Source organism: Abramis brama (genome assembly GCF_963993115.1).
Source record: "Abramis brama genome assembly, chromosome: 20".
Classification (NCBI taxonomy): Eukaryota; Metazoa; Chordata; class Actinopteri; order Cypriniformes; family Leuciscidae; genus Abramis; species Abramis brama.
The window spans coordinates 27,102,771-27,130,667 of record NC_139982.1 but is presented as its reverse complement, the minus strand read 5'-3'; the positions used below and the strand labels follow the sequence as shown (position 1 = coordinate 27,130,667).

General features: G+C 38.6%; 2 protein-coding genes across 3 annotated transcripts in view; one reads left to right on the top strand and one right to left on the bottom strand.

Moving 5' to 3' along the window:
• Positions 1-11,991, top strand: part of fanci (FA complementation group I) — an 81,709-nt gene extending 69,718 nt beyond the window's left edge. Inside the window, exons 16-38 of one of the 2 annotated variants that reach the window (XM_084094257.1) lie at positions 3,623-3,693; positions 3,784-3,898; positions 5,158-5,280; positions 5,406-5,474; positions 5,561-5,662; positions 5,748-5,927; positions 6,525-6,646; positions 6,743-6,907; positions 7,246-7,425; positions 7,911-8,077; positions 8,162-8,241; positions 8,359-8,475; positions 8,557-8,608; positions 9,367-9,494; positions 9,652-9,717; positions 9,803-9,899; positions 10,394-10,578; positions 10,687-10,743; positions 11,099-11,158; positions 11,243-11,320; positions 11,455-11,550; positions 11,655-11,762; positions 11,848-11,986. In XM_084094257.1, the coding sequence (XP_083950383.1) occupies positions 3,623-3,693; positions 3,784-3,898; positions 5,158-5,280; positions 5,406-5,474; positions 5,561-5,662; positions 5,748-5,927; positions 6,525-6,646; positions 6,743-6,907; positions 7,246-7,425; positions 7,911-8,077; positions 8,162-8,241; positions 8,359-8,475; positions 8,557-8,608; positions 9,367-9,494; positions 9,652-9,717; positions 9,803-9,899; positions 10,394-10,578; positions 10,687-10,743; positions 11,099-11,158; positions 11,243-11,320; positions 11,455-11,550; positions 11,655-11,762; positions 11,848-11,910 (2,481 nt within the window). In that variant the 3' untranslated portion in view covers positions 11,911-11,986. Of the gene's footprint in view, positions 1-3,622; positions 3,694-3,783; positions 3,899-5,157; positions 5,281-5,405; positions 5,475-5,560; positions 5,663-5,747; positions 5,928-6,524; positions 6,647-6,742; positions 6,908-7,245; positions 7,426-7,910; positions 8,078-8,161; positions 8,242-8,358; positions 8,476-8,556; positions 8,609-9,366; positions 9,495-9,651; positions 9,718-9,802; positions 9,900-10,393; positions 10,579-10,686; positions 10,744-11,098; positions 11,159-11,242; positions 11,321-11,454; positions 11,551-11,654 lie in introns of both variants that reach the window. The other variant, XM_084094256.1, reaches the window with a different exon arrangement.
• Positions 11,992-12,024: 33 nt separating this feature from the next.
• polg (polymerase (DNA directed), gamma) lies at positions 12,025-23,670 on the bottom strand (the record flags this gene model as incomplete). Its single annotated transcript, XM_084094258.1, is given in 24 exon segments — positions 12,025-12,051; positions 12,053-12,105; positions 12,535-12,695; positions 12,776-12,984; positions 14,104-14,281; positions 14,371-14,493; positions 14,734-14,980; positions 15,089-15,224; positions 16,352-16,469; positions 16,550-16,603; positions 16,708-16,868; positions 16,945-17,061; positions 17,617-17,691; positions 17,778-17,898; positions 17,983-18,207; positions 18,299-18,422; positions 19,933-20,084; positions 20,348-20,530; positions 20,631-20,710; positions 20,977-21,123; positions 21,201-21,368; positions 22,192-22,387; positions 22,473-23,072; positions 23,481-23,670. Coding segments are annotated over 23 exon segments (3,621 nt in total). The 5' UTR covers positions 23,039-23,072; positions 23,481-23,670.
• Between the last annotated feature and the right edge of the window lie 4,227 nt (positions 23,671-27,897).

The following is a 27,897-nucleotide window of genomic DNA, read 5'->3' as shown; positions in this document are numbered from 1 at the left end:
TTCTTTCTAACTAATCTTTCTTTCTTTCTTTCTTTCTTTCTAACTAATCTTTCTTTCTTTCTTGCTTGCTTTCTTTCTTGCTTTCTTTCTTTTTTTCTTTCTTTCTAACTAATCTTTCTTTTTTAGACTCATTTAAACTAATAAACTCATCTATCTATCTACTTCAAACTACTTTAAAGTTTTTTAATCTATCTATCTATCTATCTATCTATCTATCTCTCTCTTTTTAACTAATCTATCTTTCTTTCTAACTTATCCATCTTTCTTTCTTTCTAATTAATCTATCTTTCTCTCTTTCTAACTAATCCATCTTTCTTTCTTTCTTTCTTTCTTTCTTTCTTTCTTTCTTTCTTTCTTCTGTGTGTGTGTGAGACAGAGCATGTCTGTGTGTGAGTGTGTTAGTGAGGGTGTGTGTGTGTGAGTTAGTGAGGGTGTGTGTGTCTGTGTGTGAGTGAGTATATGTGCGTGAGTGAGTGTGTGTGTGTGTGAGAGAGAGTGTGTGTGTGTGAGTTAGTTAGTGTGTGTGTGTGTGTGTGTGTGTGTGTGTGTGAGAGTGTGTGTGTGTGAGAGAGAGAGTGTGTGTGTCTATGTGTGTGTGTGTGTGTGTGTGTGAGAGAGAGAGAGAGAGAGAGAGTGTGTGTGTGTCTGTGTGAGAGCGAGTTAGTGTGTGTGTGAGTGTGTGCGCGTGTATGTGTGTGAGAGAGAGAGAGTTTGTGTGTGTGTGTGTGTGTGTTAATGAGCTTGTCTGTGTGTGTGTGTGTGTGTGTGTGTGTGTGTGTGTGTGTGTGTGAGTTAGTGAGTGTGTGTGTGAGAGAGATAGTGTGTGTGTGTGAGAGAGAGTGAGAGTCTGTGTGTGCGTGCTTGTGTGTGTGTATGTCGAAAATTTAAATCTAAACACCTTGAAGACTAAACCAAACTGCCGTTCTATATACTATATGAGCCATTGAGACTCATTTAAACTAATGAACTCTAAACTCAAAATGTGTGTGTGTGTGTGTGTGTGTGTGAGAGAGAAAGAGCGTGTGTGTCTATGTGTGAGTGTGTGTGTGTTTGTGTGTGTGTAAACTCAAAAACTCGTACACACTCATTTAAACTTATAAACTCGTAACTCAAAAACTTGTACACTTATAAACTCTAAACTCATATAAACTCTGAGTGTGTGTGTGTGTGTGTGTGTGAGAGAGAGAGTGTGTGTGTCTATGTGAGTGTGTGTGTGTGTGTTAATGAGCTTGTCTGTGTGTGTGTGAGTGAGTTAGTGAGTGTGTGTGTGAGAGAGATAGTGTGTGTGTGTGAGAGAGATAGTGTGTGTGTGTGTGAGAGAGAGTGAGAGTCTGTGCGTGCGTGCTTGTGTGTGTGTATGTCTAAAATTTAAATCTAAACACCTTGAAGACTAAACCAAACTGCCGTTCTATATACTATATGAGCCATTGAGACTAATTTAAACTAATGAACTCTAAACTCAAAACGTGTGTGTGTGTGTGTGTGTGAGAGAGCGTGTGTGTCTATGTGTGAGTGTGTGTGCATGTGTGAGTGTATGTGCGTAAGTGTGTATGTGTGTGAGAGAGAGTGTGTGTGAGTTAGTGAGTGTGTGTGTGTGTGAGTTAGTGAGCATGTCTGTGTGTGTGTGGGTGGGTGGGTGTGTGCGTGTGTGAGTGTATGTCCGTGTGAGAGTGTGTGAGAGAGAGAGAGAGAGTGTGTGTGTGTGTGTGTGTGTGTGTGAGAGTGTATGTGTCTATGTGTGTGAGTGTATGTGAGTTAATGAGCGTGTCTGTGTGTGTGTGAGAGCGAGTTAGTGTGTGTGTGTGAGTGTGTGCATTTATGAGTGTATGTGCGTGTGTGTATGTGTGTGAGAGAGAGTGTGAGTGAGTTAGTGAGCATGTCTGTGTGCATGTGTGAGTGTATGTCCGTGTGTGTGTGTGTGTGTGAGTGAGTGAGTGTGTGCATGAGTGTGGGTGTATGTGCATAAGTGTGTGTGTGTGCGTGTGTGAGAGAGAGAGTTAGTGAGCGTGTCTGTGTGTAAAATTTAAACTAACAAACTCATCTATCGATCTACTTCAAACTAATTTAAACTTTAAACCACTTTAAACTTCAAACTACTTTAAACTTCAAAAACTACTTTACACTTCTTTAAACTTCAAACTAATTTAAACTTTAGACTAATTTAAACTTCAAACTAATTTAAACTTTAAACTACTTTAAACTTCAAACTTCTTCAAACTTTCTGGTCCGGCTTTCTCAAGGCAACTTAAAGTTTGTCTCGACGAACTTTTTAATCTAGTTTCAATTTGTGCTGGTTAATTTGGGTAAAATTGGGGGGTGGGGGCGTGGCTCCATTATGGCTCCTCCCCCAACCGCATGTGATCTCACTCCAAGCTTTTGATAAAACTTGAGAACCCTGATATTTTTGAAATGCGATATGGAATTAGACTATATCGCATATATCGATATAGTTTGCGCTGTAATCCTTGCTCCCCGCGCCTCCGCTCCTCCTTTTCCACTCTGCATGCGTGTTTATTAGAGCATGTTATGAGAGGCGAATCATGACTACTTCAGAAAACCCAGCACAATAGGAACTACCAGGCAGTGACATGAGTATACGCTGAAATATAGTTTTTCACCTCAGAAAAACGGACTTTCTTGTCCTGTCAGCCGTTATACTGTTCTCGTAGCGCACACTCAATTGCACGCGCAAATGCAGCGGCGCGTGCTGTATCGCCTCACTGATCAAGCTAGTGCAAAAGAAACTACGAGCATGCAACGCCGTTACGTTGTAAATTACCCGAAATAAAAGTAATGCAGGGATGATTTTCATTCTATTCACCAGGAGCAGTTTCCATGTTTCATTAACAGTTATTGTTAATATTGTGTATTCGCCATGGTAGGCTAACTGTCGTTTCCATATTAACCCCAAAATGCCACTATTTTTCTTTGTATTATTTTTTATATTTTTAAATGACTATAGTGGCTCATACCAACTTTGTATTAACAAAAACTAGTTTGGGACTGCTATTTAATAGCTTTAGCATAGGCCTAATGTTTATTTATTACTAGTCTTTATATTCTTACAATTTATGTTAAGTAAAGGGGAAAAGTACTTGTGTGTGTTAACAAATTTTGTGTTAACGTGTTATAATTTGCCTATATATAATATTTTCCCCTTTACTTAACGAAAGTTTAAGTAAAGGGGAAGGCTTAGCGAAATGGGGGGAGAATGGCAAGCCTTTTAGTTTGTGGACTAAAAAAATCAAACAACCAGGTAGGCTACGTGTCTTTGCACAGTATGTCACAGGAGACTTCAATATGGCAATAATGGCAAAAAAGTGCTAGGTCACCATCAATCAGAAGCTAGTCACAATGCTGCCGTTCGTGCTCTACAGTAGCCTACACATGCTCCCTGCCTCGTTTTCATAGATTAAAATAGCTTTTAAAATACGCCTACTGGCAATATTAAAGCGGTTTAAAACGTCTCCCCTTAAAACGCTATTGGTCTCGACTATGTAAAAAGTTAAAGGAATATGACTTGGCCTAAAAAAAAAATTCAGTCAGAAGAATTTTTTTCACTTTAATCCCTGTATTATGCTTTTTTACATTTTTTGATATGTTTAATGTTTCCTCTGCTCAGCCCCTGCTCAAAGTGAGCATGTCTATGAAAGATGCCTTGATCCTGGTCCTTCGGAAGGCCATGTTCTCCAGGTAGAGTAAGGAATGGTCCACATCCAAATGTATTTTCCTCTGTGTTGAATGATGACGAAGTACTAATGAATCATCATCATCTCTCTGAAGTCATTTAGATGGCCGGAAGTCAGCAGTGGCGGGCTTCCTGTTGCTACTGAAGAACTTTCATATTCTGGGGAGTTTAGCTTCTAGCCAGGCCAGTCAGGCCATTACAACCAGCCAGGTAAACTATAGACATCTACTTTACTCTGCGCGTCTTAACTGTGCACAAGGCAGTTTACATTACATACTGGTATTATTTTTCTGCCCTCACTAAGCGCTAGGGATGCAACGGTACACGGTAAAATCCCGGACCGTTCGGTCAGCCCTGCACGGGACAATCTACCCGCGGGACTTCGGTTTTGCCACTGAGTTCGCGCTGATCCTTTTAGTTTTTGCTTTAGGCGCCGTTCACATATCGCGCCTAAAAACGCGTAGAAAACGCTAGGTGCGCCGCGTTCTCCTTTTTCCAAAGCGCTAGGGCGGTTGCGCTCCGGATGCGGCTGTCGTTGCTAAAGCAATCATCAGCCGCGCTCTGGTTGGTTCTTGTCACGTGACCTACGGTGCGCTTGCGGCATTCTGAAAAGTTGAGAATTTTCTCCACTGCTGGGGACATCGTTAGTGCCAACCGGTCTCGCCTTGCACCCGACAGTGTTGATAGACTCATCTTTTTGCACAAGAATCTCTCAATAGTGGATGAGTAAATAACATTGCACTTTGTATCCTGAATGCAGTATTTTTTTATTATATTATTTTGCTCTGCTTTTTTTTTTATTCAAAGCACAAGCTAATTTATGTTTGTCAAAGGTAAAAGTGCACTTTTTCTTTCACATTGATCACTTCATATACCAGTTATCAAGGTTTGGAATTGGGATCCACTTGAATATTTTGAAGTGTGTTTGTTTACATTTTGTATTTCATATAAGTGATAGTTGAAGAGGTTGTATTACTTAGTGTTGTTCAGTACAGACTAGAGTGTTAATTTATTCCATACATTGATGTTCTTCCTACTGTGACATTCTGTTTATGCTCATAAGAAAAATAAAACATATTTTTGGGATGAAATAGCAGTCTCTTTCTGCACAAAACATGTACCGAAACCGAACCGAGACCGTGGCCCAAAAACCGAGGTACGGACCGTACCGTGGGCTATCTGTACCGTTGCACCCCTACTAAGCGCAAAATTCTGCATAAAAACAACAAAATCAAAGCCAGTTGAAACAGATTTTATGTTTAATGGAGATTGCACAATATATCGGTACCAAATTGGTTATCAGCCAATATTAGAAGGTTTTTTATTTATTATTATTTATCATTATCAGTGATATTTGATATTTAACTGTGTGGCATAATGCTACTACGTTGTTGTGACGTCGCTTTAACGCCAGCCAGTCCGGTTTAAGAATCCTCTAACTGTGTGACCGCATCTGATTCCCATTGCAGGTCCATGCAGACGTGCACTCGCGCTATAACACTGCTGCTAATGAAGCCTTCTGCCTGGAGATCCTGAGCAGTCTACGCCGGTGCCTTAACCAGCAGGCTGACGTCCGGCTCATGCTTTATGAGGTCTGGGTCTGACCCTCTCATTTCCCCTTTTAGAAATTAAGAAGTGAACGAAAACAGCTGTGATTGATCGATCCTTTCCATTTGACTTCTGTGCTGTACTGAGAAAGTGATTTGTTTGATTTTAGGGTTTCCACGATGTCCTTCGTCGTAACTCTCAGCTGTCAAGTTCCATCATGCAGACCCTCCTGTCACAAGTGTGTATCATCCTTTACCAAAACGAGAGCCTATGCCTTCCTGTTCTGACAATGCTACTGATTCAATTATTATTTGTGTTAACCAGTTGAAACGATACTTTGAACCCGAGCAAGATCTGCTTCCGCCTCTAAAGCTGGAGTCGTGTATCAGCGCACATGGAGATCAGGTCTTCCTCCAGGAGCCTCTGGTACTGATGCCATGCCTCAATCACATCGATGCACTGCACTTGAACATGTACAGGATGAAACTTCAGGTCATATATGTTTCTCCAGGCGCACCTGCTGTGCTGCACGGTTCACTGCCTGCTGTGGAACCAGAACATACGGTCAGGTGGCAGTGCGAGCGATGATGAAGATGACGAAGAGGAGGGCGGAGTCCAAAATGAACTGCATGCTATACTAGAAAGCATAACGAAGCGCATGATTAAAAGCGAACTGGAGGATTTTGAGTTGGTACGGCATGATTCTTACCTTTGCTGGTTGGTTACGTCTAAATGAAAATGTTATTTACTTGGATAATACTGTTCCAAAAGAAATTATTCAGCAAGCAAAGAAGCATTAAATTGATCAAAAGTGACAGTAAAGACATTTTATAATGTTACAAAAATATCTAATAAATTGTTTGTTTAACTCGATTTATTAAAGAATCCTGTGAAAAATGTTATCCCGGTTTACACAACATTAAACCAAACAAATGATAATAAGAAATGTTTTTAGAGCAGCAAATCAGCATATTAGAATGATTTCTAAAGGATTATGCGACATGAGTAATGAAGCTGAAAATTCAGTTTTGATCACAGGAATAAATTCAATTTTTAAATGTATTCAAATAGAAAAACAGTTATTTTAAAGTGTAATAACATTTCACATTATTACAGTTTTTACTGTATTTTTTTATCAAATAAATGAAGGCTTGATGTGCATAAGAGACCTCTTTCAAAAACATTTAGAAAAATCGTGAAACTTTTGATAGTGTGCATTTGGTCAAGGTAATTGCAACTGACAAAACTACATTTATGCATTTTTAATGTTTCATTTTCTGCTTCTCAGGATAAGTGTGCTGAATTTTCAACGAGTTCCAGTGTTGGAATAAAAAACAGCATCTACGCTGTGTTGGTGATGGGACTGAACGAGGTTCTCATGGAGTACAACTTCATCACTGCTAATTACAGGTGTGTGTTCGTGAAAACGTTGTTTTTGAATACTTTTAAATCAGGCATTACATGCTGGATGTGTTTAACATATTCTGTGGTGCACATGCTGAGCAGTAAGAACCATTTTGAGGACATTCTGGAGCTTTTCAAGCGCTATCATAAAGTGTCTGAGATCCTGAGGGAGCGGGCAGGGAAGGGACGCCCCACATCGTCCAGCAAACCCCCCCGCAGCCTGCTGTCTCTAGGCTTCATCTCCACACTGCTCACTGCTCTCTTCAGGTACAGTTTCACTGTGCACCTACATGAGGATTTATTTGCCGTACAACGGCACTCTAAAAATAAGAGCATGTACATTACTGTTCAAAAGCGGTATATGATTTTTAAAGGTTTTTGAAATAGCCTCTTATGAAGAAGTCTCACCAAGACTGCATTATCAATGTTAAAAACAGCTGTGCTGCTTAATGTTGTTGTGGAGACGATGCATTTTTTCAGGATTCTTTGATGAATAAAGAGCTAATAGCTTTAAAATAGAAATCTTTTGTATCTTTATTAATTTCTTTGTCACTTTTGATCAATTTAATGCGCCTTTGCTGAATAAAAGTATTAATTTCTTTTAGAGACAGCACTCAGAGCCGCGAGGAGAGCCTGTCTGTGTTGCGTTCCAGTGGAGACTTCCTGCGGTACTGTGTGAGCGTGGCCCTGCAGAAGATCCAGCAGCTGGAGGACACCGGACACACAGACGGACCGGAGGGACAGAGCCCTGACAAGACCTTCCGCCACCTCTGTGACATCACCAGGTCTCGGCTTTTTGTTATTGGCCATCACATAAACATCTAGACTTCAGTTGAACAAACCTCAAAAAAGAAACATTTGTTAAAGTTGGCATGAAACGGATGTTGTGATAGTCTTTTCCCTATGGTGAAGTATATGTAGGGCGGGACTTGATTTTATCCGTCTGAAATTGATTGGATGGTTGTGTGTGTGTGGTTGCTATTGGTGGATCTCATGTGAGTGACAGGTTGTCCTTCCCTCACACCACTAAACACATCATCAGAGCTGCAAGAGGGAGGGGAAATTTTGATCAAAGATTACAAAATAGTGATGTGAACAGATAGATGTTTTAATAATAAATACTGCAATATTCCTTAAAAAAAAGAATTGTCAATTTTGATTTCATGGTGACTTTAAAAACCTCATAAAAGCTTAATGTTTTTAGATTTACTTAGGGGTACAGTGCTTGAAAGATGCTGCATTTCTTAATTTCCGGTTTCCCTTCTTGCAGTGTGCTAATGTGGCGCTACACTAATGTGCCGTCCACCGTGGAGGATGCTGGGAAGAAGGAGAAGGGCCAGAGTGTATCATTACTATGTCTGGAGGGTCTGCTGCGAGTCTTCACCACGGTGATACAGCGATACCCAACACGCATTAGCAGCTTCCTGTCTTCTCTCGGTGGGCGTCTTAGCATTCCTGTGACTTCGAAATAATAGTTTTGTATGTTAATGGTGGTTTAATGAAACACAATCTGTATTAAAGATGTTTCAGGGGAAGCAGAGGGAGAGGGCGAGGGGTCTGTTCTGACAGCGCAAATGGCTTTCTATATCCGCCAGTTTCAGGTACCAGCTTCATGTTCAAACCCAGAATGAACCATAATGTTCCATTTGCTCTGCTTAATCAGAGTTGGAGACAAAACACACACCAGCAGGCGTTGTAAGTTGATCTTTTGTGTCCAGCGAGCGCTGATGAACCAGCTCAGCGGGGGAGAGGAGGAGTTCAATAGTAAAGAAGCTCAGTTATTGGTCAGCATCCTCAGCGTTTTGTCACGACAGCTCGATCCTTCCTCTCAGCAGGTAACTCTTCGAAACACTCGTGTTGTTGCAGTGTTGGCTGTCAGGAATCTTAATACATCGTCTTTTTGTTTTTATGTGCAGTTTACGCAAATGCTCACATGGACTGTGAAAATTTGCAAGGAAACCAACTTCGGTGAGTGATTCATGTACAGAGATGAAACATTTATTAGGGGGAGCTGGGATGTTTTCAAACCAACATTTATCTCGCCATGTTGCAAGAATGAAAAATTGCATATATCTCTCAAAAATTATGCATTTCATTTGGGATAACTATTTCCTAGCAAAATAACCATACTTTTGTCCTAAAAGCCATTATTGCTAAGTAGATTCAATATATTTAACATAAAAAACTAGAATTTTACTGTTTTAGTTAAGAAAGGTATGTTTTAATACTTTTTTTCACTGAATGAACAGAAATAATATTTTTCATTTTTTTTTAAGAATATTAAGAAGTACAACTGTTTAACATTAATAAGAAATATTTCTTGTGCAGCAAATCAGCATATTATAATGATTTCTGAATGATCATGTGACACTGAAGACTGGAGTAATGATGCTGAAAATTCAGCTTTGATCACAGTAATAAATCACTTTAAAACATTTAAATAGAACAGTTATTTTTAAATTTATAGTATTTCACAGTATTTTTTAAATGGTAATGTTCATACTATAATACAACAATACATTTACTAAAACATTTATATATATATACATTTTGAATAAGAGTTAAGTAACGGATGAGATGGGAGATTATTAAACTTGTATAATAATATAGTCTTCAGGAATTGTGATGCTCAAATAAAAAAAAAGCTTGTTAAAATCATCACAGTATTCACAATGCTTCTTCATTTTGTATCCCCAACCCTTCGTTCACCCGTTTCTCTCTTTCAGAGGACATCTCTCTCACTAAGGGCTTGCTGTCCCTGCTGTTCAACCTGCAAGTCCTGCATAAAAGCCCAGTGTCTCTGCTCTGGGAGATGTGCCAGGACATACACAGCCAGCTGGGAGACATCGACCAGGTACTGTGGCCTCTTCTAAAACAAATGAAACCTCTCTAGTCTCCTCAAGGCAGTAAAATTGTGTTAAAAAAACAACAACAAAAACAGTGCACAAAACAACTGGAGACTTTACATTTGATCGTACATCACTAAAATAGTCATTTCCGTTTCTGATCAGGACGTAGAGGTGGAGAAACAATCTCATTTTGCCATCATTAGCATGAAGACGGCTGCATCCACCACGGTAAGAACGGACACACTTCAGAAACCAATGTTTAAATCTTCATACCTGTTAAAAGAGCGCAGCGTCTGCCTCTCTTCCTTTCCAGCTTCTAGTCCTGTCTCAGGTTGGAAAGGTGTTGGATGAAGTAGACTGGTTGATCGCCAAGAAGAAAGGCCAGATAAGCTCAGACAGAACAATTTCAGGTAAAAAGCACCAAAAATCTCATGAGGTGTCCAATCTTTTTCCTGGAAGGCTTCTAACACACCTGCCTAGAAGTTGCTAGCAATCCTGAAGACTGTGAATAGCTCATGTGTGTTTAATTAGGATTATTGCCATCCAGGACCAGGATTGGATTTCCCTAATTTAGAACAAGTGTATCCAAACCTACTCCTGGAGGGCCACTGTCCAGAGTTTAGCTTCATCTTATCTCAACACACCTGCTTGGAAGTTTCTAGTATGCCTTGTAAGACCTTGCCTTGAATTTAGAATAGCATACTACCCTTACTATTTCTGCCATACAGTATAACAATTTAGTAACAATAGTAAAAGTAGTATGCTAGGACGTGTTTCGAATTTAGCACTTGACTAGCTGGTTCAGGTGTGTTTAATTGGGATTGGAGCTAAACTCTCCAGAAGCAGGATTGGACACCCCTGATCTAGGATAAAGAGCATTATAGAAATGTCCTGTGTGCATTAGGAAATACCCAGCAGCCACTGGGCCAGCAGGACCCGATTGAGAAGGCCGTCACGGTTCAGTTAGGCACGCTGTTAACGGCTCTGCATGAGCTGGTTCAGACCGCTCTGCCCACGGGACCCTGTACGGACACTCTAATGAGAGAGCTCAGTCGAACCTACAGCTTCCTCACTACACTTACCAAATATGTGAGTCTCATCCTGATTTACGACTGTAATATGATTCATAATCTCAGATTCAGTCTTTTTGATTTGCTCTATATGGTTTGGGAAATCTTTTTTTTTTTTTTTTTTCAGTATATTCAGCTGTGTGCGACCCAACCCGGTCAGTTCCCCGCACGTTTGGAGAAACTGGTAAGGTTTTTCTAATTCTTTAGAGTATAGAGGGTGGCAAGACCAAACATTGACATTTAATGCCAGTTAGTTACAACATTTATCTTGAAATGATGCAAGAATGTACAATTTAATCTCTCTCAACATTTATACCTTTTATTTGTGAAAAACAAACCTTTTAACCATTTCACACCAAAGGAACCATCAATTTGTCCAAACAGCCATTATTGCCAAGTAGATTCAGAATCTTTAGCACAAAACTAAAACACAGTAAATTAAAAATAATATTCAAGGCGTTTCTTGTAGATCCAGATTCAACCTAAATGACATCCTAAATTATGTAATTTAACAACTCACAAACATTTCTTGTGTCCAGGTGAAGCTGTCAGGGTCTCATCTCACTCCCCAGTGTTATTGTTTCATCACATATGTACAGGTATGTGCCCATTTTCTTTCAGTTTGGTGTTTTTTAACCTTTACAACAGTGTCTTAACACATTATTAAATGTTGTCTCGTACAGAGTGGAGAACTGACGGCTGGAGGCCTGGAAAAGTTGAAGAAGAAGAAAAAAGAAGATGATGCAGTAGCAGCTGCTTCAGTGAGAACTATTTCAATTCATTACCTGAGACTGAAAAAAAAAGATTTTTTTTTAATGAAAATATTTTGGTAACAAATTTAGGCCTTGGAGTGCAAAGTCTTGAAACCGTTTTGTGCATCTGATGTGATTTCTAGGCTAAAGTTCTTCGTGAGACTAAAGCCATCCCGAACCTCATTTTCAACATTGAACAGTATGAGAAGTTTCTCATTCTTCTCTCCAAGAAATCCAAGGTAAGGTCTCTTAATTCTTTGCCCATATGCACGGCATATACAACAAAAAAAGGTAACAAAATCCTCGGAAACATTACGGCACATTGGTGAATGTCTTTACGCAGGTCAATCTGATGCAGTATATGAAGCTGAGCACTTCCAGAGACTTCCGAATCAACACTGCTACGCTGGAAGCTGCACTGCAGGAACAGCAGCAGGACGTAAGCCAACAGGTGTGTGTCCGTTTAAACATGTTCATCCTCAGACTGAGCTCTGGGATTGCTTTCTTCATCTTCAATGGTGTCTTTCTTTCCTTAGACTGAAGACTCTCAGCCTTTGGAGGAAAACCAAGCGCCAAAGAAAAAGAGGAGGAAGCAGTGAAAAAAACTTCTAGTCCTTCTTTTGCACTTTTTTGAGTTCGTACTAGGACGGCCATTTATGAGTTGAGACAGTTCACATGACCTGCGTTTATTCTTTCATGACACAGATATTACTTTAACCTTGTAGCTTGTCGTTTTCCTTTGGCCAAAGACCCTTTGGTGATTTCTATAATCTGATAAATGTCCAACGCCTCACCTGTTGATATAAAAGCATGATCAACTTTATTCACGGTAGCACATCGACAATATTTAAAGAATACCTGCCTTACTCTTGCTTAATTAATACATTGTGCTGTTAATACAAGTTTTTAGACGTAATGAGTTATTGATGTTCACAAAATGCTGCTATAATAAACAAATGTCTACATGTGATCTGGTGAATTTCTTAAGGAACCATCCAGCCAAAAATAGATGGGCATTTTGTTTCCAACATGCGCTGTAAGCGGATAATTCATCGAACCGTTTCAGACAATGAGAAAAGAGCTGATACTGCAATGTATATTATGAGACAATTTAAGTGTTTTTTTTGTACTTGGATGCATGTATAACTAATGTAGGAGACCTTCAAAACAAAATTATGAACCTTTAAAATAGCATAATGGGGCACTTTAAGGCTGAGTCTTACCTTGGGCTAACCCGTATCTCCGCTCCACTCCTGTGGGATTGGATGGAGTCACGCAGTCCATGGTCACCTCCTTCCGTAAGCACTTATCAATGTCCACTGCACTGAAGAAAGCCACTGACTGCGGCAGATCCATCATTCCCAGTTTATAGGCAAACATGCTCCTGAGAATGGACAGAAATATTCAAGCATGCACTTCACAGGGTAATGCCACCAGTAACAGGAATCAACGGTTGGTCTTCACCTGGTGAGCAGGTTGGTGATCTGTAGGGCGAGTGCAGCTCTGTAGCGATCTTCACTCGTCACTAGATAACGCACTTCGTCGTGAATACTGATGCAGAAGCGCCCGTCAATGTCGTGCTCCTCGAACAGCCAGCGCATGGCCACCAGCATCAGATGGAGATAGTCCACCGCTGAGCTCTGAACCACCCAGTTGACTCTGCTGGTAATGAACTAAAGCACAATAGAACTGTCATGAATTAAATGGAGATTAAATTAACTAAAACCATCAAAACTATGGTTTATGTGAACAATTAAAAGATAAACAATACTTATATTGTCTTAAAAATAACCTATTATGCTTTTTTACGTTTTCAACTTTCTTTAGAGTGATGTTGCTGCTTGAGCATGAAAAAGGACTGCAAAGTCACTCCAAAGTTATTCTCTATATCAATGAACAGTTTCTGAACTCCCTGAAACGCCTCGATTGCAGTCTCATTTAAATAATTTCCACCCAAGACATATTATGCTAAAAATGGGGCAAGGCCTGCCTGAGTTAATAGTGTGTTGAAACTCGCAGTTATTATAAGGGGCGTGACATTTCCCAAACATGTTCGAAATGATTGACCAATCACAACACACTGGTCTAGCCGACCAATCAGAGCACATTGTGCTTTTCGTAAGTAGGGGCTTCATATAGACAGGAACTAAACAGAGCGTTACTGACAGACTGGGAAGAGAAGTGCTGCAACAATGTAAAACGTGAAAAATGTGTTTTTTAACATTCAAGCATGATAAAAGGTCCCCTTTAAAAACAGTTGGTTTACAACATTCATTTAGATACTGCATCATGTGCAATATCACTCTTTTTGAAAAAAAAAAGGTATGCATGCATCACAAATAATGGTTCCCAGATCATTTTGAATTACACATTAGCATTAAAAGACTTGCAGTACAGTGATGGAGTCAGTTACGGCTCTTAATAATAGAGTGCAACAGTCAGGTTCCAGAAGTAAAAATATCATCCCTTTTTTCCTTAGGGAAATTGAATAAAACTTTTAAATAAAGCATTCCTGTGAGGTTGGTAATCGATGGTATATTCTTCTGTTGAAGCCATCAGCCCACATTATTTCAACTTGACTTTTTTAAATGATGGTGTTAAACAGCACAATTCCTGGTGAAAAACTACATTACCCATGATTCTGCAGATAACTCACCAATTTTACATTTTATACAGTTTGTGTCACTGCATGCAGTTAGAAACATCAGTTTAGAGGTATAAATGGTTAAAATAATGAATAATACAATTTCTTCAAGCAAAAAAACCTTGAAGGAACTTAAGTGTTCCCTAACCTCATCCTGAACAGCAGAAGGTTCCAGAGCTCTGGATATCCTGCAGCCCAGCACTGGAGTGGCTGGTTCCTCAGAGTGGGCGATACTTTCCAGCTTATTGAACATCTCTGATTCTGTCCCGCCAGTCCACACGCGCTTCCCTGTGAGATTCCACTTCCTCTTGCTCCCCCTGGTGGTACTTCAAGGATCAAAACAAAAGTATAACATGAAGATTTGTCCAACATAAGACTTTAATAAAATGCATGGCAGCCGGGGTAGTCAGCAGACCTTTGAGATGCCAGTTTTGAGATTTTACGCAAATCCTGGAGTGAGACGGTGCCATCCTCAGCTCTTTCCACCTTTACATCCAACTTCTTTACCAACCATTCGCCTTCCTCAGACAAGTGATATCTGCACATAATCAAAAAATGTGATATCAACACATATTCTATTATTTTATGCAAAGCACCAAATAAAAACTTTTTAATAATATTTTAAACAATACAATCCGAATGTAACACTATTTAATATACTGTAATTGTGCTAGAGTCAGCCGAAGGTTATTTTTCATCTGTAGTCCCGGACAGAATATATGATAATAATAAAAAAAAACTTGCCATACACAGTTAATTAACCCATAAATTAGCCTACCTGCGCAGTCCTTTGGTAAATGCGTACATCTGCCGAGCTTTACTGGCTGCTTCCTGTTGGCTCAGTTGGTGATTGAACTGCAAGAGCAGTCGCTCGGCAAACGGCTGGCCGGCCCCATAAATCCGTCCGTAGTTGAAGACCTTGGCGTGTTCGCGACTGATGCCCACAGCATCTGCGGTACGGCTGTGCAGGTCCGTGCCCTGACTTTTCTTTCCCTGGAGCGTCATCCATCCAAACGCTGTGCATCCTGGAAATCAGAGATTAAGAATGACCTACGGGGTGTAGTTTGTTCCATAGAAGCATCATGGAATTTGCCTCCTGGAATCTAATGGCTAGGAAACAGCATCTGGATTACCATGCATTCCTGCAAAGTGTGCTTCGCCCAACATGGCAGCGATCCACAGCTCCTGAGAATCCACATCTGCTCCCACCAGGTGATAACCAGGAGGCACCTGCACCATGGCCTTCAGCTCACTGCCGACACGATCTTTCTGCAAACAAACACAAACTGCTCAGCTTTAATGCCATTTCAGTGTCATAATTATGGAAGCCCATTTCCACGCAAGAAAAAAAGAATACTTTGGTAAATCATGATTATAATGTGAAAAAAGTAGAAATTCTCAACCTTTATTTGTATGAGGCAGTTTCAAAACCATACAAATGGACCAAAGTGCTGTAGATAAACAGCTTCAAACTCAAAAAATCAAACAAACGTAAAATAACACCAATAAATCATCCAAATTATGAGAAGTCATAATTATGACAAAATGTTGAAATTCTGACAAAAAGTCAAAATTATGATTTTTTTTTGGTAAAACGTAGAAATTATGAGATACTACATCATAATGTCGAAATTGACAGTGTTAAAAATGTATGACATGCTAACTCATAATGAGATGAAACATCAAAATTACGACTTAAGTTGGAATTATGGAATTAAGATTTTGTCATAATTATGACATTTTGTCATAACTGACTCAGTTTCTCTCATAATTTTGACTTTTTGTTAATTTCGATAACTTTTATGTCATAATTATGATTTACCAAAGCAAGATTTTTCTTATTTTTCTTCTTATGTGGCAGATATGCACTTCCATATATGACAGAGCTAAATCAGCCATGGTAAAAATCTTTACAACTATATAAAAAACTCATTTTAAAATGTAATTTAGTCCTGTGATGGCAAATCTGAATTTATTGATCCAACATTTATTTGAAATAGAAATCTTTTGTGACACCATAAATGTCTTTACTGTCACTTTTGATTATTTTAATACAACCTTTTTTAATAAAAGTTTTAATTCACGGTTTCCACAAAAATATTAAGCAGCAAAAATAGTTTTCAGCATTGATAATAAGAAATGTTCCCTGAGCAAAAAATCAGCATAGTAGAATCATTTCTGAAAGATCATGTTATACTGAAGACTGGAGTAACAATGCTGGAAATTCAGTTTTGTTATTTTAAAGTGTAATAATATTTCACAATTTGACTGTTTTTACTGTATTTGTACAAATCTTTTTGACTAGTAGTATACATATTAAAAAATAGTTAATTAATGGAAATAATTGATTATCTTCATTAATTGTGAATTGTCATTTTTATCTGTAGTTGTGGTACCCGAGCATTGCTTGCAGTCAGCCACGTGGGCTCTACAGCCCTGCGAGTGACCGTTCCAGCTGGGATGACCTGCGGTAAAATGGCACCATATTTCCCTTCCTCATCATAGTCATGATGTCTGATGAAGGAGCAAAGAGAACGTCAGACAAGGTTGCAATGTTTGTAATCAAACGAAGAAGACACTAGAAGTTAACTTACAGTCTGACGGTGCGCGGCAGTTCTGCTCGGCGGAGCCACACTACCATTTGGGAGCTGCAAAGAGAGACAAAATAAGAGATTTCAGATGAAATATCAGCGGTAAGCACCATCTAGACATTCAAAACATTTCAAATAGAGAACATTTGGAAGTCTCAAACCTGATGCGTTTTTGGGCATTTCTCCAGAAGGACATCATCTTGTTGATCTCTAGCGCCCGTGTGGCGTTGGTGCCTTCACGTCCTGCTTGAAGCGTACCGCTCTCCATTTTGGACAGGAAGTCTTTTGAGAATGGACTGCCCACATTGTTCTCATTTCCGTCCTGTGATTTTAAATATTTTGAGTGTAAAACTTCAATGACTGCATTGTGCGAAGCGGACAGAAACACAATCCTGTACCTTATGAGGCAGTTTGAAGAACCAGCAGCCAGGGATGTTGACATCATTGTACGGTCCATTTCCGTGGTGATAGGGACACTCGTCGGCCCCGTTTTCATTTATTGAATTTTGTTTTTTCTAATGAGCAAATAAAGGTAATATTACACAAAAAAAGTGGTTCATCCTATAAAAAATCTGAATGTTTAATTAATATTATAAATAACAATAATAATGTATTACTATTTAATATATCATATAATATGAATAATATTTTTATAATTTTAATAATATTTTAATCTTAGTCTTAAATTGATTTTAATTTTAGAAATATAAAATTGCATTACTTAAAAATATTAAATGCTACAAAATATATCAGATAGTATTAAGTTATCTAATATATAAATTAATATTAATTTCATTTTTACCTATTTTTATAATGTTATATTTTCCTCATAGTATTATATTATGAAAAAATATTATTAGTTAAAAATATCATTAATATTAAATTATATACTAGATAGTATTAAATTATAATATCATATTTTTTGATAATATTTAAAAATATTTAATTATTATGTAATACTATTTAATATATAATAAAATATATATTTTTATAAATATATATATATTTTTTTTTTTAAACAATTTTGTGGGGGGTTTTCTTGGTTATCATAAGGTTTAAATGGAGCAAACCTTGATCCTCTTGGATGGGCCTGCTGTACTCATCACTTCATCATCAAACACCTCCAGTCGACTCACTTCTTCAACCTACACACGTGACAAAAACATGCACACACTTTCACAGAAAATACCAGCCCTAAAAACCCAGTTTAGTAACACACCAAAGCTCTAACCTTCTGCCACACGGCACTGTCCGTCAACATGAGGTCATCATCAGAAAGTGTGCTGTCCAGATACTGGGGCTGCTCCTTCCCCTTCCGCTCACAATACTCCTTATAGATGCTCTCAATTGCCCTGGAAACCAAGTTTTAGGAAAGATGATGTCAAGCCACTGTATATTTTCCTAATTAACACATTATTATCCTCACTTTATTTTACCTGTATGGACATACAGGTCCTTCACTATCCTCTGAGATGTCCAGGTTATCTCTGCGGCCTGGTACCAGGTAACCCCAGCCGTGCTGGTCGGTGTAGTGCAGGGGAAAGCCGTCCCACGTGAGGCCCATCAGCTTGGGTGTGATCCTCATCTGCAGACTGATGAGACTGGCTCCAGGAGACCAGTCCTCGGCCTCAGACATCTTCACACACAGCTTACGGTACCAGCTGACCGTAGACAATAAACAAAATATGCACACATCCAATGTGGAACCCTGTGTTATTTTACCCAAACAGGATAAGGAGGGGCGGCACTCACCTGGGGTGGGCCGGTAAGTGCTGTCTCCTCTTTGGCAGGCAGCTGACGGTCTCTTTCAGTCTCTGTAAAAGCTCTCTGCTGGGGTCTGGATCAGCCTCAACTTCTTCTGGAGGAGGACCTGGGTCTGGAACAGAGGGTTAATAATGTTATTGTTCCTCTTATCCTGATTCAGGGTTCTGCACCCTTATATAACCCTTAAATGCATGAATGTTTTATTTCCCAGTAGATTCAGCAATCTCAAACATATTCTCAAAACGATAATTTTCAACATCTTCAAAATCGATATTTTGATTGCTGACAGCTTCTTCACCAGATCCACCATCAAGTGATAGTGACACTAATAGTTGATTGCGTTCAGTACTTGCTCTGCAGTAAATCTTTGAGCCATTTTTAAGTTTTGCTGATGATGCTTCCTATTCTTTTGTTTTCTGCCTGCGGTAACTGAAACGTCACTTTATCATTGTGTATCAGACATTTCCAACTTGTGGAATAAAGGTGAACTGCATTTATTCAGTCTTCAAAGATTCAAGTATTGTTGTGCAGAAAAAAATATATTTACATGTTACACACCTCGGGTCTTTAGCGACCCTATTCAATTTTTACAAAAAATGGAAAACAAGTATTTTTTTATATATTTTTTTCTAGTTATATTGTTTATAATGAATTGATTGAGGAATACTAAAAAGATTGATGTCTAACTTTAAAACAATCAATGAGGAGGAGGAGGGTAGTCAATGGTATGTGTTTAAGGGTTAGGCCAGTGATCTCAAACTCAATTCCTGGAGGGCCACAGCTCTGCACAGTTTTGCGTCAACCCTAATCAAACACACCTGATCCAGCTAATCAAGGGTCTAGAGGATTACTAGAAACTTCCTTGCAGGTGTGAGTTGGAGCTGGTTGGAGCTAAACAGAGCTGTGGCCCTCCAGGAATTGAGTTTGAGATCACTGGGTTAGGCTAGATCAACAATTTTGTGAATATTTGCTTAATGTCAATAATGTCAAAAAATTGTGTTTGTACATAGTCGTGGCTGTGTAAATAGGAGAAAAAAAGTGGATAGAACCGATCCACAGAGGAAAAAGTCAGATAAATATATTTAGAAGAAGGGTTGAAAGTGACAGTAAATTCATTTATGTTTTAAAGGATTCTATTTCAAATAATTTTTGAACTTCCTATTCATAAAAGAATTCTGAAAAAAAAAAAAAGTATCAGGGTTCCCACAAAAATATTAAGCAGCACAACTGATTAATAATAATGAGAGGCACCAAATCAGCATATTAGAATGATTTCTGAAGGATCATGTCACACTGAAGACTGGAGTAATGATGTGGAAAATTCAGCTTTACCATCACAGCAATAAATAACATTTTTAAAATATATTCAAATAGAGAAATTTGGTCAAATAAATGCATCTTTAGTGAGCAGAAGAGACTTACCGACTTACCGACCCCAAACTTTTGAACTTTAGTGTATTTAATGAACTTTAACTAACAGTGAACTATTTCAAACATTTCAAGAAAGAAAAATACTGTTTCAAGCCAGCTACTGCAAAATCAGTACCAAATGTGTTCAAAATGTTCAAGCAATGATATATCTTCACAATGCAAGATCAAATGTGCAAATGAAAAACCCTTACCCTCGTCCCAGTCTCTGGGTATATTTCCGTTGGCTGCTGCTGCTGTTGCCTCAGCCTCCTGTTTGGCTTTCTTCTTGCTTACAGTTATTTTCTTCTGCTTGAAGTCCTGAACGTCCCAATCCAAGTCCCAAAGCCAGGGATCATCTTTGTACCTAAACAGCAGACCACAATAATAATCACTAAATATTGGATTATTGAGCACTAAAACTGTTAGCACAATCTATTTTACACCAGTCCAGAATTGAATTGAAGCTCCCTTTTTCCCCCTACACTCCACGGCTTACCATGTCAACTTATGTAGCATTATTCAAAACTGTGGTGAGAACTGATCGGTGCTGAAACAAGGGGTTTCATGAACCTTTGAGGGAGTCTAATGGATATTATAAAAGAAAGAGGCAAACTAATGCATGTTTACCGATCATCCTCCAATAACTGGCAGGCATCATCAGCCAAAATCATCAATGATTTCTTCATCTCTCTCTGCAGCTCATCATAAGTAGCCTGAGCATCTTCCAGGTACCGCCCCCAGTTCTGATTGACAGGAAGGTAGCACACGCCCATTTCTAGCATACCCGCAAGTGTCACTGGGTGAGGACACCTAGAAAAATGCAGATTTGGCAAAGGTGACAGGTCACTTAAACAATAATATGTCACAATGAAAAGCTGGAGGATGGGTTTATGTAAATGAAGTGTCATACCTCTCCATAAAGAGAGGCAACTGCTCTGTGAAGACCTCGTGAGTGGCTAAAACATCAAGAGCACAATACTGCATCAGCTCCTGAAGCATCAAATAAACAGATTTCGGACGCAGCCTTAGTGTTTACATCTGAGAAACCCACGGTTATAGTAAGTGGCGTGACATTTCTGAAACATCCTCGGTTAACCAATCACAACACACTGGTCCAGCTGACCAATCAGAGTACATTGTGCTTTTCGGAAGAAGGGGCTTCATAGAGGCAGGAACTAAACAGAGCGTTACTGACAGCATGAAAACCTATTCTAGTAAACGTGGCATAATATGGCCTCTTTAAACATCCTGCTTACCTGAAAATTGGTCCTAACATCAGACATGCTGCCCTTCACGAACACATCCCTTGGTTCTTTCTTCAACCGTTCTCCTCCCACGTAGAGAGCGTGAACATCAGCAAGGTTATTAATACTACTGATATCAACCCATTCCCATGAGCCAATCTGCATAAGGAAATGCATACAATTTAATACTGTCTACAGCACTGTAAACTGACAACAGCTGTGAGGTCTGCACAAACCATCGGGCCCTCAGGGCGACGGCCGAGGCGCTTCATGTGCTCCTTCACTTCCTGTAGGCCTTTTCTCTTGCCGTACTTGCTGGCCATCCAGAGCGAGCGCTGGAATCCCGTCAGCCCTGAGATTGCCATGTGGAGGCTCATTGTGTCCAGGAAACGCATCTTGGAGCCCTGCACAGACCGACCCAAAAGCGCATGCATGATAATTCAGAATCATATTTGTTATCAGCCGATATTAGAGCTGATTTTTGTTTCATTTATCAGTATCAGTTAATATTGGATATTTAATTGTGTGTGTAAATTGTGCATGTTCACTCTTAACAAACACATAATTTTACATATGATCTTTAGCAAATCTAATTAATTACATATTTATTCATATTCAGAATTAGCTTTTATTTATATTTCCAGATTTAATTTCAATTTGTTTAATTTTTAGTCATTTTGTCAAGTGCTTTCGTCTTTCATATTTTATTTTGTCATTCATATTTTATTTTATTTTAGCTTCAGCACTTATTTTTAATAGATTTAATTGTATTTACCATTTAACAGCACTGCAGGGATTCCTAAACTTTTTTTGTCAGCCAAACCCTTTTTTTTACATCAAATATTTTCTTGAAGTACGACCTGAGATTTTAAGTTAATATTAATAATTTAACAACACATCGGCATGTTCAAGGTCCTCTGATGCTGGTCACATGACATGCAAATAAACAGATAAAATATTTCAAGTAATTTATTATGATCATTTTATTTTTTAATGATTAATTTATTCATTTGATTCAATTAATTATTAGCTTTCTATCAACTCCAGTAGACCAATTTGGGAAAGCCTGCTGTACAATATAATATTCTTAGCATTTTAGATTTTACAGTTTCATTTTTCATTTATTAATGATTTTAGAAATAATGTAGAATTTTAAGATCCTTGCACCCTTAGAATCAACAGAAAAAGGAAGAATTCAGACTCAAATGAGTCCGAAATGGCCCTCACCTTCAGTAAGTACTGTTCTTTAATGTGTGTCCGATCAAAGCTCACATTGTGTCCGACCACAAGCCTCTCCTGCCACTCACCGCCCCGCGGCTGGCTGGAGTTTGTGGGGGTCTCCAGCGGGATGAGATCAGCCAGCGTCAGATCACTAGACCAGGTGTATCTGTCCTCTACGAGCCTCTTACTGCACCACGAGTACCTGAAACACCAAATAAAAGAGTTTGTGTGGAATCAGTGGTGAAATGAATGGTAAATACTGACCTGTTATGGTAAATAACCCTCACCAGGCAGTTGGGGAAACCGCCACGGCCAACGTAGGACAGTGTCCCTCCGCCATGCAGACTTCCACATCAAACACAATAGCCTTCTCATCTGGGAAATTCACCCTGTGTTGCTCTCCACCCGCCCCATACCGAGTCCAGCCCACTTCCCAAGCCCATTCCTTGGGCATCCCGGGAAGCCGTGCTCCCTGAAGCTGGCTGGCCGCATCAAGGTAAGGAAGGCTCTGCTTTTGGGCAAGTAATCGGAAATGTTCGTCAATGTCATTGCCGTACATTTGAGGTAATTTGAGTTCTACGTCAGGTAACAGGTCTGTTTCTTTCCCCCAGAGTTCATGCTGCTCCAAGTGTCTTATACTGCGTTCAACATCCTCGTCCATGTACACCTGCGTCCGGCCCTGGAATATCTGCTCCTGCAGGTTCCTGGAGAGCATCTGGATGTTGAGGGGGTTCAGACGGGTCTGGTCTGAGCCCTGCTGGGATTTGGGCTTCACTGAGGTGGAGCACCACCTTAACCGAACTGCAGGTTGTACGACGGTCTGCCACCGGTGACATATCAGACGGAGCATCATATTAGGGCCTTGGATGAAACATACTCGGAAGAACCTGGAAAATGAAAAATAAAAACAGAAATGCATCTAACAGACCACAAATAACCGTGTCAAGTTTGGCTATGTGTTTCCTTCGACTTGAAGATGTTGTTATTTCAAAGCAATGTGTCTTACATTTTTTTAAGTTTTATAAATTTAATATAAATATTCATACTATATATACATTTTTACATTTAATTTGTTTTTATTATACAATGTTGTTAATATTATTATTGGTTTTATTATTTTTCCTGAGCTAAAATTTAAAGTAGCCTACATAAGTTAGTTGGGGCTACAATGAGAAGTTCGGTTTTATTTACTGCAGACATAAATTCGAAGTATTTTAAATAGTTTGATTAAGCATGTTTCTTATTTTATTTCATCAGATAATTCACAAAGTCAATTTTCACATGGACAGCCTTACTTCAGAATACCTGATTAACCACCGTTGGATAAATATGACGCTGGCTGGTCTTCCATGCTACTGTACTTGCAACCCGCTTTCTTTATAGTAATGTAAACATTTTGCTCCCAAATGCAGAAACTGACCCTAAACAGAAACATTCGGATGCACCACACACGCATACTACTACAGCGCTATCCGAAGAAATACTGTGTTTCTGCAAAGCTCGACTTGCCTCACAGCGACACCCAGTGGTTTGGGACCACATCAACGTTCGAGACGCTGGAAAGCATGAAAATCCGAAACTACTTTCCGCTCATCAACATTCATGTTCGGATCCTAAGTTACTTGCCTGTAACGTGAATGGAAGTTTACCGTGCAACGTCAGAATTGATGATTTAATATTCATGAGATACCCATAGACATAGTAGGATTTATAATTTCGCTTTTTTCACATCCTCTTTTGATTTTTTTTCTGCCAGATAATAGTCTCTGATATTTCATGATGTAATAAACATAGTAGACGACATTTTCAAACACTGTCATAAGCGGCCTCGTGGCCTAATGGATAAGGCGTCTGACTTCGGATCAGAAGATTGCAGGTTCGAGTCCTGCCGGGGTCGAAGTTTTTCTTTATATATTGTATCCTATTTCTTATGATTAAAAATCCTTACAGACGTAAGCCACGTTCTCGAGAAACAAATAACATTAACAGAGCGATTACCATAACCGTCTCGTATCAGCCAGTAATGTTGCGGTTTTATGGGTCACTTCTCGGCTTCCTTTGATACAGCATTATGATTCGCTTCAGATGCAATGATTCGTTTCAATGGAATCGTTTAAAAGAAACAAGACATTATTTTAAGTGCATTCATTTATCAAGTTATCAAGTCGCTCTGGAAATAGTTGTCTATGAACCTCAGTCGAATTCAATATCCAATACGCATTCTTATTATTGTCGCATGAGGGCGCTATCGTCATAGGAAATGAGCACATCTTAGAGAAAGAGACTACAATTATTTGTATTTTTTATTATATATTATAAATATATATATTATTTGAATTATTTGTAACTTAACATTTTTATAATAATATAATATAATATAATATATTATAATATAATAACAACTGAAAAATCTAAATATTTGATGAAACATCAAAATATACTGAGCCTATTGCCCTGTGAACATTGAACATTGAAAAAGAACATTGTGATTTTCTTTAAATTTCAGTTTAGGTTAAGTATTAACTTAACCTAAACTGAAATTTTAAAAAAATCACAATGTTCTTTTTGTTGTTTTAATAATTAAAAAAACTTTTTCCCAAAAATAACAACATATTAGCATTTTTAAAGACTTTTATTTACATATAATCCTATAGTTTATATTAATTGTAATTATATAGTCAGTGGAACAAAAAATATGACTATAAATATTGTAAATTTAGAACGATTTAGTAAATTCTACCATGACTTTAGCTCTCTCTCTCTCTCTCTCTCTCTCTCTCTCTCTCTCTCTCTCTCTCTCTCTCTCTCTCTCTCTCTGTCTTTATTCAGGTCATTCTCTCATGTCTTCTCCAGTGATTTAATATGTAGATTATTATGGGTTGAGTTCAGATTCAGAATGAGTAAATGTTCTTTCTTTTCTTTGCCAGTGTAGTCCTATAGAAGCCAGTTGAACAGATACTCTCTCAGCGGATGAAAGAGCCCTTGTTAGATCAGACCCTTAATTTTGCCAAGTGTGGAGCCTGAAGAAGAGGAGGGGCGGGACGTTTGCCTGTGTGTATCTGAGAGAGAGTGTTAGATGGGGAGGCATGTCTTTAGGGGGGTTTGTGTCTTAAACAAACTTCTGTTAGTCCCTGCAAAAGCTACCCGGGGGGCTGAGGATACATTAAATCATCATGTTTAGGAGCTTAGGCACGACTCAGGCCGGCTGAAAAGCCTGTCCAGGCCTTGAGTGATGCTATTCATGTTTGGGGGAGAGGGGTCGAGGGGTCAGGGGGGTTCACAGGCTCCGGCTCTATTGGTATGCTAACGTGCAGAATACATATATCCTCACAGAGAGACAGAAATCCTGTGGAATAAAAGAAAATCAACAGTTGTGGAATGAAAATAAATGTTCTTTTTCTTTCATGATCTATCTATCGTCTGTCAGTCTGTCTGTCTGTCTGTCTGTCTGTCTGTCTGTCTGTCTGTCTGTCTGTCTATCTATCTATCTATCTATCTATCTATCTATCTATCTACCTGTCTATCTATCTATCTATCTATCTATCGTCTGTCTGTCTGTCTGTCTGTCTGTCTGTCTGTCTGTCTGTCTATCTATCTATCTATCTATCTATCTATCTATCTATCTATCTATCTATCTATCTATCTATCGTCTGTCTGTCTGTCTGTCTGTCTGTCTGTCTATCTATCTATCTATCTATCTATCTATCGTCTGTCTGTCTGTCTGTCTGTCTGTCTGTCTATCTATCTATCTATCTATCTATCTATCTATCTATCTATCTATCTATCTATCTATCTATCTATCTATCTATCGTCTGTCTGTCTGTCTGTCTGTCTGTCTACTGTATCTATAATGGTCAAGGGTTCATTGACGTGCAGATGTTTTAGGGAGCTCAGTGTCATCCGCCCTCACTGGTCACTGTCAGTGGGGAGAAAGAGGAAAACTCCACTCAATTAGCAGCTCTTGACCTGTCATTGTGAACTCTGACCTGTGGCTTTGGTCCAGTTAATTGTCCTCTAGGGAGCGTCCAGCCAGTCCGTGTCCATCTGATATTCATTCATCCGGACTCCATCAAGTGTCCATTTAGTGCTCTGGTCTAAGGGGTCTCTGGTCTAAGGGGTCTCTGGTCTAAGGGGTCAAGGTCATTACCAAGAAAGAACCAAATTGCTTCTTACATATTTGTTTTTATTCCTTTATTTTGTGGTTTTGTTTTTAGCACAATACAAATTTTATAAAACCATTTAATTCAATTTAGTCCATAAATGAAGATGACTAATTACTAAATATATTTCCTGTAAATTTACCTATAAATTAAAACCCCAAAATGTAATAGTGTGAGCATGTGCGTGTGTGTGTGCGTGTGTGTGTGTGTGTGTGTGTGTGTGTGTGTGTGTGTGTGTGTGTGTGTGAAATTACAGGAAACATTAGTAGATTAGTAGTTTGAATTCCCATTGTCATAATCAACCAATATTTATTTGACTTTATTTAATGATGGGAATTTTATATAAGTAATATCCTATTATAATATACTTCATTCTACCAGATTACATTTGTCTATGGTTGTAAATATTGTCCTAAATGTTATAAATGCTTCAAAGGTGGAATTGTTCTTATTTCAACAAACTGTTCTTCTCAGTAGAACCCATTACAGATTTTAAAACTATTGTGAATGAATGTGTAGGATACTGAGCCACAACTCAGACAATCATTTTCTTTAAAATAAAATGATTAGTAAAATATTTTAAAGGCGTTAGTGTTCCTAATTTAGTTACCGGGTTCCCCTCATTTCTACAACTATACACACAAATACCCAGCATATTTTATCAGTGTGTCTGACTCTGCACGGAAATCCATTTTTGGACGAGAATTTACTAATCTTACTATGGCGAAAGCTACATTTTGAATATTAAAAAAGTACATCTGACGTCTCTTGGTAAAACGTCCAATGGTTAAAGCTGTGTTTTGAATATTCATTTGATCTTTATCCTCGCAGATGTTGATTCGTAATTCGAAATTCGCAACCGTCCAATGGTGAACGTTTGTGTCATGAATACTAAGTAGGTCTCGCTGACGTAGCTCTGTATCCTTTCAATGCTGAAGGCTTAGTTTATGAATATTAATTGACGATCCTTCGCAATAGTAGGATTAGTGAATTCGCGTACGGGATTCCTGGCACGTTTTAGCTTCTGCTCGTCACATCTCTTCCATTCATCGGCTAATTAACACTTAATGCAAGCTGGTTTAGAGGTCACTGATAGAGACTTTCTCACAGTCATTTGCATAGATGCGCGAGGAATAACAGAAATTGATATAGTCCACACGGATAGAAAAATGTACATGCTTTGTTGTCAAATTTGTTTTCAATAAATATAGGCACAAAAAAAAAATCCAGATATCCACTTACAGACCCTCAAATGTACGGTAGCCTACTAAATGATAAAGACAGCGTTTTCATGACAAATTTAATCTGCTACATTTTTGCAAGGTGTTTTCCTATTTCTTAAAGGTGTAGGCTACCTAATCATTAAAAAAAGCTAACAAATTTGGATTTGAAATAAATTGTGCTAAAATAATTTGTTAGAATTTTAAGTGTTTTAATAAAATATTTTACAAAACTTCGTCAATAAATCACAGATATTTGCATAAGTGTCGCTGCTCGTTGAAATTTGCTGTTCGAGATGTTATCTCAACATTAATACAAGTGTTTTATGTAG